General features: G+C 33.6%; 1 protein-coding gene across 2 annotated transcripts in view; it reads left to right on the top strand.

Annotated features, from left to right (window-relative positions):
* The window catches only part of ADAMTS6 (ADAM metallopeptidase with thrombospondin type 1 motif 6), a 315,103-nt gene that overhangs the window by 187,893 nt on the left and 108,469 nt on the right, over positions 1 to 18,741 (top strand). For both annotated transcript variants that reach the window (XR_006890005.1, XM_046670994.1), the window contains exons 10-11: positions 249 to 395; positions 8,830 to 8,971. Coding sequence is in view for 1 of the 2 variants with exons in the window: in XM_046670994.1 (XP_046526950.1) it covers positions 249 to 395; positions 8,830 to 8,971 (289 nt within the window). In the remaining variant the exon portion in view is untranslated. The remainder of the gene's footprint in view (positions 1 to 248; positions 396 to 8,829; positions 8,972 to 18,741) is intronic.

Here is an 18,741-nt window from a genome sequence, read left to right on the forward strand (position 1 = left end):
ATTGGAGAGTATATAATACATTTAAAGAGATTTAGAAATATATTGTATCATTGGATTATTCCTTAGTCTGTTTAACTTTAATGCTATATTTCCTTACAGGATCTAGCCTATCTTGATGGAAGGCATATGTCGAGAAGGTTAATAATTGATCAAATAAGGAAATAAAGGATATATTGGGGAGTTGTCTGTTTTATTTTTTTCTTATTTCTTTCTTTTATGTTTCTTATGTTTCTTCATTTTTAAAACAGTTTTGGTATGAACCATGATGGAATTGGAAATTCTTGTGGGACGAAAGGTCACGAAGCAGCAAAACTTATGGCAGCTCACATTACTGCAAATACCAATCCTTTTTCCTGGTCTGCCTGCAGTCGAGACTATATCACCAGCTTTCTAGAGTAAGTAATCTCTGGAGAGTGATGATGAATTGCTCCAGAAGTAAGCCATTGGTAGAAGCCTAATATGTAGTGCTTCAAACTTTGCATAGTGAGTAACTTTTATAGGGCCCAGTGATATTTTAGGCTGTTCCCAAAATACTTTAATATATCATTGTGGCAAATTTTTTCCTTCAAACTCAAACAGAACTTACTGAATAGATTAGAGGAACTGGAGCAAGGATATAAGTGGGGTTGATGATGTGAGTGTTAGAAATGTTCAATGAATGGAAACAATATCACAAAGAACTTAGATTTACGTAATTTAATACAGCATAGGCCGAACTTTAATTCAATGATTATATATTTCATTTTGTTGGTGAAAAAAACTGAATTCTGTAGGAATGCCAAAGTATCTAATAGTGACAAACAACAACAACAAAAACAAACACCCAGGAAATGAAAAAGAGAAAATGAAAATTTGTCTTTGAAAATTTATTAAGTGGCTCATCTTTTCTACAGTCTGGGAGCTTCTTTGCTGGTCCTTTAATGCGTATTCCAAGAGCTTGGTTACTCAAATGTGAAGAATATAAATTAGCTCAAGTCTAACTATGTTTAGGAAAGCAGATGTTCTTCCACATCTCACTTGCACGAGGCTTCAGGGTTGGACTTTGAAACAGATGGACTTAGGTGTCACTTTCCCACTTTGTGACTTGGATGTGTTACTTAACCTTCGAAATCTTCAGTGACCGCATTTGTTAAATGAGTTCAGGTTGTTATGTATATAATTATGCATAGTGCTATAATGTATATAAAACACTTAACAGACATTAATTAAGTGGTAAATATTATTATTTTAAATAATATTGAAGTTTTAAGCTTCATTGCTCTAACATTACCTTCAACTATTTTGTGCCATTTTTTCTTGGGGAGGAGAGATTAAATACTGTAAAAAGTGAGTCATATATAAAGCACAGGTGAGCAACAGAATTTCTTTTTAAAAATTGTTCAAAGTTCACACTAACATGATTATAGTGTAAAATTTAAAAAATTCGGATAGGTGATGTATGGTAACATTATTCATTAAAGTTTTAGTTCATATCTACTAATAGCCAGATCATATTCTGAGAACTTATAACTACATATTTTTTTAAAAGCCCCAAGCAAGAGATGTTAAATTACATAGCACAGGGGCTGGCCCTGTGGCCGAGCGGTTAAGTTCGTGGGCTCAATTTCGGCAGCCCAGGGTTTCACTGGTTTGGATCCTGTGTGCAGACATAGCACCGCTCATCAAGCCATGCTGAGGCGGCATCCCACATGCCACAACTAGAAGGACGCACAACTTAAAATAGACAACTATGTACCGGGAGGCTTTGGGGAGAAAAAGCAAAAATAAAATCTTAAATAAATAAATTACATAGCACAATACTTTTCTTGAAGATCAAAAGATAAATGTTTAAAATGGCTCTTTTTAATTAATATAATAATGAAATTGAAGGAATTGGAAATTTATTTCAGAAGGTAGTTCTTCTGAATAACCATACTATAACCTAACAATTTTTAATCCTAGTAATAGATAATGGTACCACTGTACTTTCCTAGTGCCAAAACTGGGTGAAGAGCTATAAAGATAGACCACTGTGAATTTGTTTGACATCTTTTGGTAGTTTTTAATCACAAAGCGCTAGCAATATCATTCTCCAAGATGTTTTTAATGAGATCATATTACCTAAATTTTAAACATTGTTGAAGATCGGCTTTCCCCAGAAATCAAGCTAGATCTGAAATTTCTCCCTTGACAGGCTCATGTTTTTATAATGGAATCTTGATGTCTATCACCAGAAAGACAAACTATATAACATGCTCAGTATTCCTGTGCATTTTCAAAGGCTTCCCTCCTCTTGTTTTTTTCGAGTACCATTTTCTTTCTCCTCTATCCTGTTTCTATTGCATAGCCCATTTGCTAGGACCATCTCTATATACTAAATACAAGGCCCAGTTTTGATCTCTTGCCAGACTCTACCTAGTTGATACGATATCAAAGATGTTAAAGCACTCCGAAAGGGAATCTCTAATTGCTCATAAAATACAGTTAAGAAATCATCACTTGTTTGGTGAGAGATGTAAAATTATTACTAGTTGCAATAAAGTGTTCCATTGAATTAATTAAAAGAATTAATCCAGAAAGTATTATTTAAGCCTTATTGCCTCTTTGCATTTTGTATGTGTAAGCATGATTAGTGTTGACAGGGTTGTAATGGTCTTATTTATCCTGTATTTTATAAAAATATTTCTGTTGTGCATTTTCATGGCAGTGCTCTCAAAATTAAAATCGTTAGTAAAAGATAGATATGAAAGACAATGAGTAGAGATTTGGGGAAAAGTAGGCTTTTTTTTTCTCTTTAATAGTAAACTAAACAACTCTGATTATAATCTGACCAAGCACTAAAGGATTTTTAAACGCAAGGCCCTTTAAAAAGGTCAGTTCACTGGAGCACAAAGACATAATAGTAACTTTCTTGAATTTCTTTGTTCCTTTCTATTAATGCAGTGGACTTAATTGCTTTAACAGCTATGTGTGATATTTTTTAAAATGCAGTGATATTTTGATCAGGGATTGAGGTTACATTTATGTTTTATAGTTGGCTCAAAAAGACTCATAACATTTTATTTTAGTTTCTCTTCTCAAGAAAAAGAAATCTTGAAAGATGAATTGTTTAGGAACTGCAGCCCAGCCAACAAATGCATACCTTTCTCTACTTAGTGACTGTATAGGCCAAAGATGATGGTGGATTTTAACAATGAGCTTTCTATGATTTATAGAGATTCACTATTCACTATGTTCAACTGAAAACAATTCCATGGGCTTTAGAAGCCAGTAAAGTAAAAAGTCTCTCATGTCATTCTGAAACACTAGGTGCTATTGATCAATCAGGAGATGGTGTTTACCAACTCCCAATATTTTTTTTCAGATTTCTTAAACTCGGTGATTCAATAAGTGGTTCATGAATCGCCCAGAAGCCGTCCTGATTAAATAATAAAGAACCCATTTCCGTTAAAATGGACGTGTTATGCCAGCTTCTGATGTTTTCCGACGACGGCTTTGCAGGTAGTGTCTTTCCTATCTGCCTGCGGGACTTATTTATTCATTTATTCATTTATTTATTTATTTATTTAGAAAATAGAGAAAGATGAACCTGGTATTGTGGCTCACACTCATTGATGACTATGGGCTAATTTACCAGGCAGTGGAAGGCAGCCAGAAGTAATTTAGACCAGTTTTTCATACATTTTCCACCACTTAGTGGTAGTACAGAGTAATTTCGTATAGTTTTCAAAAATTCCAGGGCCTCTGTGAATAAACTCCTGCTCTATTTAAATTAAAGTCTGTTAAATTGTTTAAACTGTCGGAGATCCATAGCAAAATTTTCTACAGTTCCAAATTAAATACAGACTAGCCATTTTCACAGAAATGATGGAAGCTGAAAAAAAGAGAGGCAATGTTAAGGTTGAAGGTGAGCCAGGAAGAAAGGTGAATGTAGAGCTTTAAGAGAAGTGATATGAGAGGAACAGGATGACCAAAGCACTCACATTTCCAGTATAGCAATTACCTTTGAAGGTTGATGTCAATAATCTATTAGGCAGAAAACAATTTTATACATGAGAACTTTTTTTTTAATGTGGAACCCAAGAAACAGCTTAGCAAAACAGGTCTCCTCCTTCCATTTATCTGACACATTTGAGAGACTTCACTCTAACACATAAATATCTTTAATAAGTCATAATTACATATGGAGAAAAAGAGAACATAACTGAGTAAACCATTGTCAATTCGGTGTTTGTATATTGGAAGCCTCAAGTTCAGCTGTATTCAAGCACCCCAGTCATGCAGAGGGCAAGAGAGAAAGGTCTGACTTAGAGTGACTCATTTTAGGAGGTAATGTATTGTTAATTTTGTGAAGACTGATAGGGCAGTTTATGAGAACATGGTAGGTAAGACACTTGACTTACCTAGGTGATACCAACCTAATTAAATTTTTCTTAATTTAGGTATATTAGCACAATTTTGTAGGAAAAAAAATAGGAGACGGCATTAAATGTTAACTTTTTGTTGTTGTTGTTAACAGACTGTTAAGATATGTCCAGGGTTATATAGAAAGATTTGTTATTTAGATTGACCCAGTGTGTTGTAGTCTGAAGGCCTATACTTTATAGCATGATTGTTTAAGTGAAAAATTAATCTAAAATTACAATTAGGAGTATGTCCTCATGTATTTTGGAAACAAAGCCAAGAGTGCATATTTTACATAGGGATCTGTAAATTTTAGTTGAAGACTCAACACTGGCTCATTTTCCCATTTTCAAGGCTAATTTTTGAACTATGTAATAAAACTTCTCTAAATTAGAAGTGGAATACATAAAATATGACTTTGCTATCATGCTGCAAGGATTTCTGGAAATGTAAATATACTTTGACTTACCAAGAATTTTATAATCAAGGAAAAAGCGTGTTCTCAAGCTAATATATTTTTGCCTTGTCTTAGAAGCGTAAACAAGAGTCTATGCATTAATAATTATCTATATTGCTGTAGATATTAATTAGGCTTGGGCTGTTAGTTGTGAAATATATGTTGCTAGGGAAATAACCATAGTTCTATTTTTTATGTATACAGTTTTGCTCTGGACAAGTATATCTATGCTTAACAATATTACGTTATAATAGCATCTCATAGATAGAAACTACTAATAGTGTTCTTCATTTCATTTATTAATAAGTGAGGTTTATATTTTCTGAGTGGAAAAATTCACATATGACACCAAGGCACAAACCATCTATGTTTAAAAGTGCGGTTTGATGAGAAAATTCAAGAAGATTTATATATAATATCACTACTATTATTTCAATAATAGTAGCAGAAATAACACTAGACTCAGCATCATAAGAATTGTATAGTTATATCAATTAGCTAGAACCCTAGATTACACAAAAATTACTCATAACTTCCATTTTGTTAAAAGGAGACAATTACAAATTATAGGAAAATAACTCATATCTAATATTTTTGAGAAAGGAAAAACATTGTACCAGGAGACCTGTACAAAAATGTTTGTATTGGCATAATTTGCAATTTCCAGAAATTAGAAACAATCTAAACATTCGTTAATAGAGGAATGGATAAATAAGTGTGGCATAGTCTTAAGTGGAATGTTAAAGAAGAATATAAATGGACAGGCTACAGTTATACACATCAAATGAATGTATCTCACATTAATAATATTGAGTGAAAGAATAAAGTCACAAAATATGACTCCTTCTATATAGAACCCAGAAATGGGCAGATGAATAATTGGGAGGTAAAACTACCAAAAAAAACCACAAAGAAATTCTTATTTTAAAAATCAGAATATAGGTGATTTTTTTGCAGGGGGAGTGAAGGATGTGATTGGAGTTAAGCACTTGCGTATTTTCTTAAGAAAAAAAAGAAAAGCACTTCCAGGCTTAGCTATACATCTCTCAGACCCGGGTCCTCTGCCTTCTATACCTATACCTGCATCTGTGATATTTCATAATGGTAACTGATGGCTCAGAGGCATGGAAATATCCAGAGTTATTATTTCTAAGAGTTAATTAATAATTTTGATCTATAGATTTAGGTTACTTGATAGTTGTAGAAAAGTAGCAGACAAATTTTAGTAACATTATGCAAAAAGTATTTTCTCACTTAATCTTCAGTTAAGAATTAAATATGAAAACTGCCTCATCCCTCAAATACTTTATTCAAGGTTTTACTGTATATACCAGAATGGTTACTAGGTATAAAATATGCAGTACATTTTCAACCCAAAAGGCAGAAACAATTTAAGTCAGCCTTGCACATATCCACACTCTTGCTTTCCCAGAGCCACTAACAGTAGGTAAGACACTTGTCTTGCAAACATTGGTAATTTGTACAAATATAGCCAAACCCATTTCAAAAGGCCTTTGTTGATGCCATGTTCCTAAACACATGTTCATTTTTAAAAGATCTATATGATTTTTCACTTATATTTTATTTCATAAGGTGTTTTATTCTTCTGTAAAAATATACTGGAAAAGGAGAACAAGACATGTGTGGATATTTAATTAGACCATATTAATACAAAGCAATAGGTTCTTCCAAAAAACTGAAACAAAAACCCACTTTTGGGAGAAACTCTCTCAGAAGAATTTGGCCACAGGTGACCACAGTGTATGGCGTTCTCCATTGTCTGGAGGCTCTTGCAATGGTCGTCTGATTTGGTATTTTTACAGAACAGAAACCATGATTTGAAGACAGTTAATATCTGGGAATAAGAACTTAGATGAAGTAATTATTCTTGCTTCCTCCTGGGTTAAGCCAGTTTTCAGTTTGCTACCAGGAAAACTTTTTTCCTCTGGGTATCTATTCTTAAACTCTTGGGGTCCATATAATTTTTCCTCTAAGTTTTTAGGTTAATTTTCTGTATTCCTAAAAGTAATTATGTATATTAATTTTTATAGATTTTGAGTTGGTTCCACTTAGGTGAATATATCTTTTACTTTCTCATTATGCTATTGGCAAATACTTTTACCTGTAGGATTGCATACTAATTACTTCAGTACTTCAATTTTTCCCATTTATTTATAGTAGTACTTAACTTGATATTTTATTTTTATTACACATTTAACTCTTTCATCAAGACTTTTATAATTTTGTTGTAGATATAGATGAAACTGATATTTTAGGAGAAAAATTAAGGAATTAAACTACTAAGCCAGTCATCTCACAAATATTTCGTATTATCAAAATGGTTCATTTTCTTCCATTATACTTTTCACATTTGACCTCTTTACCATTAACCTTAATATAAAATTGTGAATTTACTAGTAGGATTACATTTGCCTAAAGTTTGCATACCCATAAAGATTAAGGATATTTTACATAATAAAATAAAAAGAACTTGCAATTTTTAAAATTCATCTAGAAATGATTTTTCTTACTGAGGTACATGTCAATTTCTAAAAGTACAATGAACAGGAAATAAAGTGTTCTGTCATGAAAACCAGATAGCTGAGTGAAAAAAAGTTGTTCTCTATTAGTTAGATACCTTCAGAGGTGACAAGTAAAATGATTGTAATAGCCAGTAGTAAAATCTATCTATATTTGTACCACATTTAATATTCCATCTAAATGTTTTTTATTGACTAAAAAGTTAATCAAGATGTGTGTAAATGAAAGGAAAAGAGTGCAAAGAAGACAGTATTCTGTCCCTTGGGTCTTTGAATCTATCACTTTATGAATAGTATGGTTCCATTTTTAAAAGATATTAATTTGCAGCTGTGCAAATATACATTTTTATATAGCAAATTAACTCTTACATTTTAACAATATGATAAAATTTTAACTGAATATAAAACCCATTATTATGCATCATTGTTTCTTACTTATCTATAAATGAAATTTGTACTGTCCTAAATAATAGTTGAGGAACTTCTACTTGTGAAATTATTTTCCTTTGGCAAAGTGGATGGAAAAGATTTGGGAAAAAAATACAAGTGCTGGCACAATTGACAGGAATGTTGGAAAAAATTTTTAAATGTTGGCATAGGAATTCTTTAAAAATTCTAACTTACATGTGAAATGAAAGTAAAAAAGCATCTGTCCTATTTTATGCACACTAAATAAAAATGAACAATTATATTTAGCAAAGTATAAAGCTCTTTAAACTAAGGTATTCTGTCTGGCTCTGGCAACCTTTATGTTATTTGTTCCACCGAATTAAAATATTATGTTTGAGTGCAAGCACACTTTGAAAAGCAGAAATTATATAGAGAGGAGAACATTCTCTTTTCCAACTCTGATGACCCTAGATGAAATATGAAATTTTTGAGAGACTAAACACTTCTGATATACTTGAGAGGAGAGCTTTGGATCTTGGCCTCATCTGTCACTCAGCTCATTTATTATTGAAATATTTCAAGAACCTTTGGACATGTCTTACCACAGCATCTATTGTTCTGCCCAAGGTGGAAGTATATAGCTTAGGTCTTTAAGGATTACAACCACAATTTTTTTTTTATTTTCCACATTTTATGTTTTTAATTCTACTACCAGATGTGATTATATTTTCACTGAAAACAAACAAGAAACTTAGAACAATATGAAATTCTGTTTTGATTCCTTCAGAAATTAGTTTAAATAAGTGTTTAAGGCCAAAATCATATTTTCAGATTATTCTCTAAGATGCTTTTATTATGTCTTGGTGCTGGAAAAAACTATTGGAACTCTTATTCAGGTTTCAGTAAAGCTATTCTATTTTGCCATGTGATTAGTTATTGGTAGAATGTATTGTTTTTCATACATCAGTTTTAATAAAAACAAAGAGCTCAACACATGGTTTCATAATTGTGATTGAAGTAGTCCGTACCTAATTTCCTTTGGTCCTTTATGTTGAACAGTTCAGGCCGTGGTACTTGCCTTGATAATGAGCCTCCCAAGCGTGACTTTCTTTATCCAGCTGTGGCCCCAGGTCAGGTGTATGATGCTGATGAGCAATGCCGTTTCCAGTATGGAGCAACATCCCGCCAATGTAAATATGGGGTAAGAAGTCTTAATCCTTACGTTTAGCCATTTATATGTGTTCTTCCTGACACAAATGTCAAGATGGAATTTTGATGAATGTAGTTTACCTCTGGTTACATCTGGTAACATCATTAATACAAAAATGACCTTTGACACTCCTCTTTTTCTAATATCATTTGTATAAGATCTATTTCTAAATGTTTGAATAATCCTAAATTAAACAAATTTCAAATGTCTTGTGAGGGATGCAGATAGAATTTTAATAATTTCTGATGTATTCCTTCTTTAAGTCCTGAGTTTATGATGCCAAGTTTAGTTTGTCTTTTGAAATGTTATGGTTTTGAATGCCCCTCTCCCCACCACCTTTTCTGGTACTCTAAGAATTGGGTTAGGGTCATTTTTACATTGGATGGAAGCCTTTACTTTAACTTATACCTTTTAGTACTGAGTCATTTCAAGTTGCTTCATCCACTGCCCACATTCTAACACAACAACCAAGCGGGGACAAGATAATATTAACCCAAAGAAAGAAACAAGGAAAATTGCGATGGGAAAAAAAAATGTAGGTGTCATAATTGATTCTTCATGTCTGCCTAAAATAGTCCCGGTGTCTATCTCAGAAAATGAATAAAAAATTATTCCTGGGGCCAGCTCAGAGGCATAGTGGTTAGGTTCACGGGCTCCACTTCGGTGGCCCAGGGTTCATAGGTTTGGATCCCAGGCCTGGAGGTATGCACCACTTATCAAGCCATACTGTGGTAGGCGTCCCACATATAAAGTAGAGGAAGCTGGGCACAGATGTTAGCTCAGAGCCAACCTTCCTCAGCAAAAAGAGGAGGATTGGCAGTGAATGTTAGCTCAGGGCTACTCTTCCTCAAAAAAAAAAAGAAAACATTCTTCCTAAGTTTCATAGAGAAAGATTTCAGTGTCTAGTATAGGGACTTGCTCATAATACATACACAATATAGTAGTCCCCACTTATCGATGGGGGGATACGTTCCAAGACCCCCAATGGATGCCTGAAACCGTGGATAGTACCAAACCCTATACATACTATGTTTTTTCCTACACATACATACCTATGATAAGGTTTAATTTATAAATTAGGCACAGTAAGAGATTAACAACAATAACTTTTCTTTGGCATATCTGGATTGCCAGCATTACTACTCTTGCTCTTTGGGGCCATTATTAAGTAAAATAAGGGTTATTTGAATACAAGCACTGCAATAAAGTAGATTTGATAACCAAGACAGCTGGCTACTAAGTGACTAACAGGCAAGTAGCATATACAGCGTGGATTCAGTGGACGAAGGGGTGATTCACGTCCTGGGCGAGACAGAGTAGGACATCGCAAGATTTCATCACGCTACTCAGAATGGCACACAATTTAAACTTATGAATCATTTATTTCTGGAATTTTCTGTTTAATATTTTCAGACTGCAGTTGTCCATGGCTAAGTGAAACCACGGAAAGCTAAATCATGGATAAGGGGGGACTACTGTTGAATGAAAGAATAGGATTTTTAAATGACGAGCTGTTTGTCAAAAAATATTCAGTTAAAAAATAAGTTTAAAGACTTTATTCCTATTTTTATGCAAATAGTGTTTAAAATCCCTTTTTGAAAATAATCACAGTAAAAAAGAATTCAGTTTTAATGTAGTCAAGACTAAACAATATGTACATTGTTCTACACCAATTATTCCTCTTGAGTAGAGTACAAGGGAAAGTGATTTTTTAAATATCCATTGGGTGAGAAGTATATTATTAGTCATAGTAAGCTTTAGCAGCACATTTTGTGCACTAGATTGAAAGATTGTGTGCAACTATCTGCATATCTAAAGCCTTGAGTCAAACTTTGGCCTTTCTTGTCTCTCTGTAAAGAGTCTGCATCTCTGTTATTATTTCTGTATGGTTTTAGTTTCTTTTTTTCTTGGGTTGCTTTTTCCATCAGAAAAAGTTGGTCAAACTTTAATCATGGTTTTTGTATATACTTGTAGTTTAGTAGGTTGAAATTCCTGATCAAATGGGGTTACAGATTTTCTGTTAGAGTATTCTTATCTATGGTCTCTCATTTCTTTCTATGAGAAATAGCTAATCTACGTTTTAGTTTTTCTTTTGGAAACTGGGTTTTAACTCCACCTATATATTTCCATATTATATAATTTATATTATCAGTTTTACAGGATCTATGGATGTATTTTTTCTTCAATAAATTAATAAAAATTTTCACCTGATTATCCTATCTATATATCAGTATATTTACAATTGCAAAATTGTGTATTTTGTGTTTATGTTCCTTATAGTCAGCTTTTAGATTCTATTTCTTTATGGGTTATGTTTATAAAGACTTTTGTAATAGATATAAAATAAAATTGGAAAACTTGAAGAAAGACACTAGCATCTTACAATCCTATACAATTTCACATATTTTCTTATGAATCTTTTCACTTTGATTTGCAGCAAAATGGTTTCCCTAGACTCTATATTATATGAAAATGTTTATGCTATTTTTTAATAAAGTGCTATGTATTACTAACAAAGTATCTTGAGTCATAATAGATTCTTTACAGCCACTCCCACCTCTTAAATTTGTGCCTGAAAAATTGGGTTTACATGATTAATAGCACTCAAACACACATTGTGTTTTATCTGGTGAATCCCTAATGTTTTAAATAACTCTAAATACTGCTTTTGAAAACAGTAGTGGCTTTGAAGGTAAGAGTCCAGTCAGGTAAATAAGTCATGCTTCAGATCATGGCTGAAGGGAAAACAAACCAGCCCTGGTTTAGATAGCTGTCTGAGTGTAGCATCCTGAGATGACCGCTAAACACAAGTACTGTAGCCTTTTAGTGAGGGGATACTTGTGGGGTTGAAGCATCTTAAAATGACCCTTCTTTCAACTAGCAGGTCTCTAATGATGTCAGAGAAGATTTCAAACAGCTATAAAATGATCCATAACTGCAGCCGTGATTAACTTTCCATCTCTTCTACTTTGGTCATCGTGTGGTCTTTGCTGGTGTTACCAGTGATTATATCTGTAGTTATGAAAAATTTTGCCTGAATTCTTTGTGGATAGCTTCACTAATATACGTGTCAGTTACATTTGGGGATTTACATGAAAGTTTTTCTTTTTTCTTTTACTTCAGGGCAACCTTTTCTATCATTATCCTTATATATCACTACTTATATTTTCCAGATACTCCTAAATTCCAATAGAAGTAGTAAGGAGATTGTAATGGCTATAAATACAAAGAACAAAACAGTACAGTGCAATATACAGAGTAATATAGTTGTATAATGTAGGAATTTATAAATGATATATAGTTTCTGATATTTACATAGTGACTATTTTCTGAGAGACTTCATACTGCTTTGATAAAAAATATAATTATCTTATAATATTTTATAGATGGGGAAACTAAAAATACAGAATGTGATTTACCTGCCCCAAGGTAAAAACAAAACTTTAAAAAGGTCTAAATCTGTCACTTCCATTTTTCTATCAGATATGGTAAATATGTTAATAAAATAAAGGTAACAGAAATATTTTAGGAGACTCTTTTTATCAGTTTTCATTAGATGATGTCTGTTTCTAAATATCTTCTCGATATTCTCCATCTTTTCCCAGTTCTTTTTGGGAGAGAGGTGTTCAGGAGAGCTTCTCTAAACTTATTTTCAGAGTCATAAATTCTCAGATGTCTGAAACCCTGAGTCTTGAAATTGAGTTTCATTTTCTTTGACCTTATGTATAAGTATACAAGCAGTATGCAAAACAAGATCGTACTAGATCATCTAAAAAAATCTTCTAGCTATGTGTGAGCAAGTTTCTAAGGGGGCCTTTGATGTGTTCTGGTTGAAAATGCATTGCAAATAAAATGGTATCAGTTTGTCCAAAAGATGTTTCTTTGTCTATTTAGAGGCAAATTGCTTCCTGTAAAGCTCTGTGGAACCTATTGTCTCATTCCTCTTCCACTTTCCATTGGTCTACTCTTTCTGAGTAGAAGAGAATTATTAAAACCATATTAACAAAAAGTATTTTGTAATAATAAAATTAAACTTTGGAAGGAAATCACTAGTGAGCCTATATATTGTAGGGGGTGTGGGTGAGCTTTTGACTGTTGTCTAAAAAGCACAGATCAGGGCCAGCCCCATGATATAGGGGTTGGGTACAGCACATTCTGCTTCGGCAGCCCAAGTTTACAGGTTCGGATCCTGGGTGCGAACCTACACCACTTGTCAAGCCATGCTGTGGCAGCAACCCACATACAAATAGAGGAAGATTGGCACACGATGTTAGCTCAGAGTCAATCTTCCTCAAGCAAAAAAAAAAAAAGAAAAAAAAAAAGCAGGAGAAGATTGGTAATGGCTGTTAGCTCAGAGTGAATCTTACTCACCAGAAAAATAAGTAAATAAAATAAAAAGCACAGATTAATTCAGGGCTCACTCTCAGACCTAGATCTGTTATTTCTTTATTCTGTCACTTTAAATCATATCCCAATCATTGTTTCAAATGCACTTGATGGTTCAGTATAGGTTAACAGTATCCAATATGTAATTTACTGTTAACTATCAAGAGAAGATTGCCCCATTGTCATTTTTTTAACAGAAGTAGGAAAAATAATCCTAAAATTCATTTGGAACCACAAAAGATCCTGAATGGCCAAAGCAATTTTGAGCAAGAAGACTAAAGCTGGAGGCATCATACTTCCTGATTTCAAAATATATTACAAAGCTACAGTAATCAAAATAGTATGATACTGGCATAACAACAGGTATATAGACCAATGGAACAGAATACAGAGCTGAGAAATAAATAAACCCTCACATATATGATCAACTGATCTTCAACCAGGGTGCCAAGAACAAATACACAGTGGGGAAAGGACAGTCTCTTCAATAAATGGTGTTGGAAAAACTGGACAGCCACATGCAAAAGAATGAAACTGGACCCTTATCTTACACCGTACATGAAAATTAACTCTAAATGGGTTAAAGACTTAAATGTAAGACTTAAAACTCTAAAACTCCTAAAAGAAAACATGGGGCAAAAAGCTTCTTGATTTTAGTCTTGGTGATGATTTCTTAGATATGACACCAAAAGCCAAAATAGACAATTGAGACTACATCAAACTAAGATACTTCTGCCCAGCAAAGGAGCTAGTCAACAAAATGAAAAGGGAATTTATGGAATTGGAGGAAATATTTGCAAAACATCTATCTCTTAAAGGGTTAATGTCCAAAATAGATAAGAAACTTGTACAACTCAATAGCAAAAAAGCAAATAACCCAATTAAGAAATGGACAAAAGAACTGAATAGACATTTCTCAAACAGATGGCCAACCGGTATATGGAAAGGTGCTAAACATCACTAATCATCAGGAAAATACAACTCAAAACTATAATGAGATATCACCTCACACCTGTTAGGATGGTTATTATCAAAAAAGCAAAAGATAACAAGTGTTGACAAATGTGTGGAGAAAGGAGAACCCTTGTACACTGTTGGTAAGAATGTAAATTGGTGCAGCTATGATGGAAAACAGTATGGAGATTTCTCAAAAAATTAAAAATAGAACTACCATATGATCCAACAATCCCACTTATGTGTGTATATCCGAAGGATCTTGAAGAGATATGTGTATTCTCATATTTACTGCAACATTATTCACAGTAGCTAAGACAAGGAAGCAACCTAAATATCCATTGACAAACAAATGGATAAAGTGTGGTATATATATACAATGGCATATTATTCAGTCTTAGAAAGAAGGAAATGTTGCCATCTGTGACATGAGTGAAACTGGAAGACATTATGCTAAGTGAAATAAGGCAGACAAAGGACAAATACTACATGATAACACTTATATGAAGAATATAAAATAGTCAAACTCATAGAAGCAGAGAGTAGAATGGTGGTTGCCAAGAACTGGGGAAAGGACTGGTTGCCAAGAAATGGGGAAGTATTAGTTAAAGGGTACAAAGTTCAGTTATGAAAGATGAATACATCCTAGAGATCGACTGTACAGCATAGGGCCTGTAGTAAACAATATTAAGTTGTATAATTAAAAATTTGCTGGGAGGGTAGATCTTATGTTATGCATTCTTATCACATACATACAAAAAATAGTAATTAAAGAGGATAGGAGAAAACTTTTGGAGGTAATGGATATGTTTATGGCATAGTTAGTGGTGATGGTTTCATGGATATATAGTTATCTTCAAATTCACCAAGTTGTTTACATTAACTATGTACAGCTTTTTGTATGTCAATATACCTCAATAAAGTGGTTTTAAAAAGAGAGAGAGAGATGGTTGCTCATCCACAGGCAGATTTAGGGCTCAGGACAAAACCAGAGAAATTTTATAGATATCATAGCTTTGTTTAATTTATGAGGAATTTTTATTATCTATGAAGTTTGTCTCTGTTCACATAGACTTAGTCTGCACATAAATGCATAATAGCATGTTGTACATTTTTATTACTTTAAGGTAGAAGTGAAAAGCTTTTATCAATGGACTATGTATTCTGAAACATAAATGGGAGCACCTGATCTAGTACATGGTTTCACAATGGAACAGAATATTTTTTTAACAGACTATTTTAAATAAAATGTCTGCTCACTGTTAACTATTACCTTTGACCTCAAATTGACTGTTGATAGATTTTTTTTTCTCTTCTTCTTCTCCCCAAGTCCCCCGAGTACATAGTTGTATCTTCTAGTTATAGATCCTTCTGGTTGTGCTATGTGGGATGCCGCCTCAGCATGGCCTGATGAGTAGTGCCATGTCCACACCCAGGATCTGAACTGGCGAAACCCTGGGCCGCTGGAGTGGAGTGCGCAAACTTAACCACTAGGCCACGGGGCTGGCCCCTCATTGATAGATTTTACTCAGACACTTTTTCCGGGGAACGGCAGTCAACTTGTTCTTGTAAGCTTCAGATAGCAAAACGGTATGATGAGCATGCAAAGTGCTTTTCGTTTACCTGGCACATGGCAGACATACAATAAATGTTTCCCTTTCTTCTATGAATATCTGTGTCTTCCATGATATCATTCCTGTATAGTTGATATGCTAGTAGTGCTTTAGGAGAATCTGAGACATCTGTATTGTGGGGAGCATATTAAGATGTTCCAAGGGTCACATTTTGACTCATTCTTATCCTTCAGTCTCAGCACAAATGCAGTTTCTCGTCAGACAGGCCTTCTGTCTGATCAGTCTATATACAAAGGCTTCTCCCCGTTCCTCTCTTTCACATTACGCTTTTTGTTTCCTTTATAGCACTTATTACAATCCATATTTATTCTGCTTATTTGATACTTGTTAATGATTTAAATATGATCTTTCAGGTAAGACCTATCCCTAACAACCTTACACGTGCGTACACACACAAACACAGTCACTTCCTGTAATTTTTCCTTGCTTTATTTTTCTCCTTAACATTTGTTACTTTCTAACATATTGTGTATTTTACTTCTTCATCTTGCTTATTGTCTGCTTTCCCCACTAGAATCAGTTTTACTTAGAGGCAGAGATTTTGCCTGTTTCATTCACTGCTTTATACCCAACACCTAGAACAGTGCCTGGCTCATGGTAGTACTCAATAAATATTTGTTGAGTGAATGAACTGATAATTATTATAGAACATAAGTTCCATGAAAGCAGGAATGCTACCTGACTTGTTCATGGCTATTTATATAGTAAGCGGCACAATGCCTTCTTCACAATAGGAGCTCAGAAAATGTTTGTTGAATAAATAAGTGAGGAGAATTATCTGGTGAACAGAGAGTGGGGAGAGGACCTTTGTGAAGACCCTGAGACCATATTTGAAGAGCTGAGAAAAGGTCAATGTAGCTAAAGCTCTCAAAGCAAGCACCATATAAATGAGACAGGAATAGACAGTAGGAGCCAAATTTGACTGCACCTTGTAGGCCAAGTTAAGAATTCTAGGTTTTTATCTTAAGAGCAATGGGAAACTATTAAAGGGTTTTTATTGAGTGAGACCAAAAGAGCTTACTGATGTGCAGAAAATCACAGACTTTCTAAGACATATTGTGTCTTAGGAAACAAATGTAGTTCTGTAATCTGGAAAAATCATGTTGGAAAATTGAAGACTTTTATAAAGTGATCTGTGTCCCCCTCTTTCCCCTTTATTCTTCCCCTCCAAATACATCCTACACAGAGTACTAAAGCAGCTCTGCCACTGAAGACAGTCCCTTGTAGCAATGCCCTTGCTTTTCTAAATGTATTCTTTTTACACCAAAGGATACTGCATCATAACTCTGAGATGAAATGGAGGTGTTTATGTATAATGTGTGTGGGCTCTATAATTTTGACTTTAAGATTGCAGAATCTAAGTGCGTTGTGGTGGATAGAAAACATACAAAAAGAAAATATGACATGACTCTGGAAATTTTAAGATTTCTCATTAATTTTGAATCCTTCGGGGGAAATAATTTTGTGGCAAGGGCTGTATTTTACTGACAGGTCATCAAACTTTTCAATGTATTCTCTTCTACATGCCTCAATTAAGTGATTAATGATAGAATAACCTACAAATGGTTAAGTGTACCATATTTGTTCCATACTTTAAGTGAGGAGAGATTTTTAGGATCTAATATTAAAAATGAAAGCTCAAAGGGAATATATATATATGTTTATATATAGAAAGTTGGATTTATTAATTTATAGTAAAAAACATAGCTTCACAGTTTACATTCAGTCAACTATACTGAAATTTGCACATTTTCTCACTGAAGGAAATCTACCCAATTATTATATCCAAGTATGCCAATTATTATCAAAAGGTTGTTTGGTAAGCATAGAATTAAAATATGGGGCAGTATAAATCATCTTTTTTAACATGTTAATTAATAACCATAATAAGAATGCCATCAAGCTATATCAGCCTGAAGTTTGGCTCTTTGCAGTCAGGGTAACCTGCTAAAGATGAGATAGTTGAGTTCTCTAATCAGAGTATCCTCCCCCTGAAGAGTACTTAATAGACTGATATATTTTGTCTCTCACACTCAAGTTTTTAATATTTTTGTGCTTACTCCCTTTTATTTATTATTTTATCACCACCAGTTAGCTAAGATTCAAGTCATTATTGCTTTCTCTTGAGAATCATTCTAATAAAAACACTTTGTTTGTCTTTTTAGGGTATTGTTGGCTACCTACCCAATTTTTTTTTTAAGAGATGCAGATAACTTGGGAGAGGATAATAGTGAAATACTTAGAAGTACATATAAGGGAAGTTTAAAGAAATTGAGTTTGAGTAGCCTGTAAAAAAGAAAGCTAAAGTTGGCCTTAAAACCATCTTCAGGCTTTGGAACATTTATTATAGTTTGATTGCTGGTAACAAATTGTTCTCCTTCCCTACCAAGGGCATAAAAAAACACAACGGCTTTAACTTTTACAGCTGGAAGGTTGTGGATTAGGTAGTAGGAGGAATTTCAAGTTATTAAGTGCTGGAATGTTGCACTGAGGGAGATTGTAGAGTCACTTTCCTTGAAGTGGAAAGGGGGCGTACATACTCTGTAGTGTGATTTGATATGGGCTCAGAGAATAAAAGGCATGGAATTATTTTAGCACCTCAATCATATATATTTATCAAGCATATACTTGACAAGACGTCAATTTTATTTTTATTTTTCCTTAAATTTCAAGCCAAAATCATAGATCCATAATCACTTGTATCCTTAAAGATCAGTAGTTTTTACTCTGGGTTTGCTTCTTAGAGGTATTATTTTTAAACCACTTAATCATATTTTTAATCCCTTC

This window comes from Equus quagga, chromosome 9 (assembly GCF_021613505.1).
Source record: "Equus quagga isolate Etosha38 chromosome 9, UCLA_HA_Equagga_1.0, whole genome shotgun sequence".
In the NCBI taxonomy this organism is placed as follows: domain Eukaryota; kingdom Metazoa; phylum Chordata; class Mammalia; order Perissodactyla; family Equidae; genus Equus; species Equus quagga.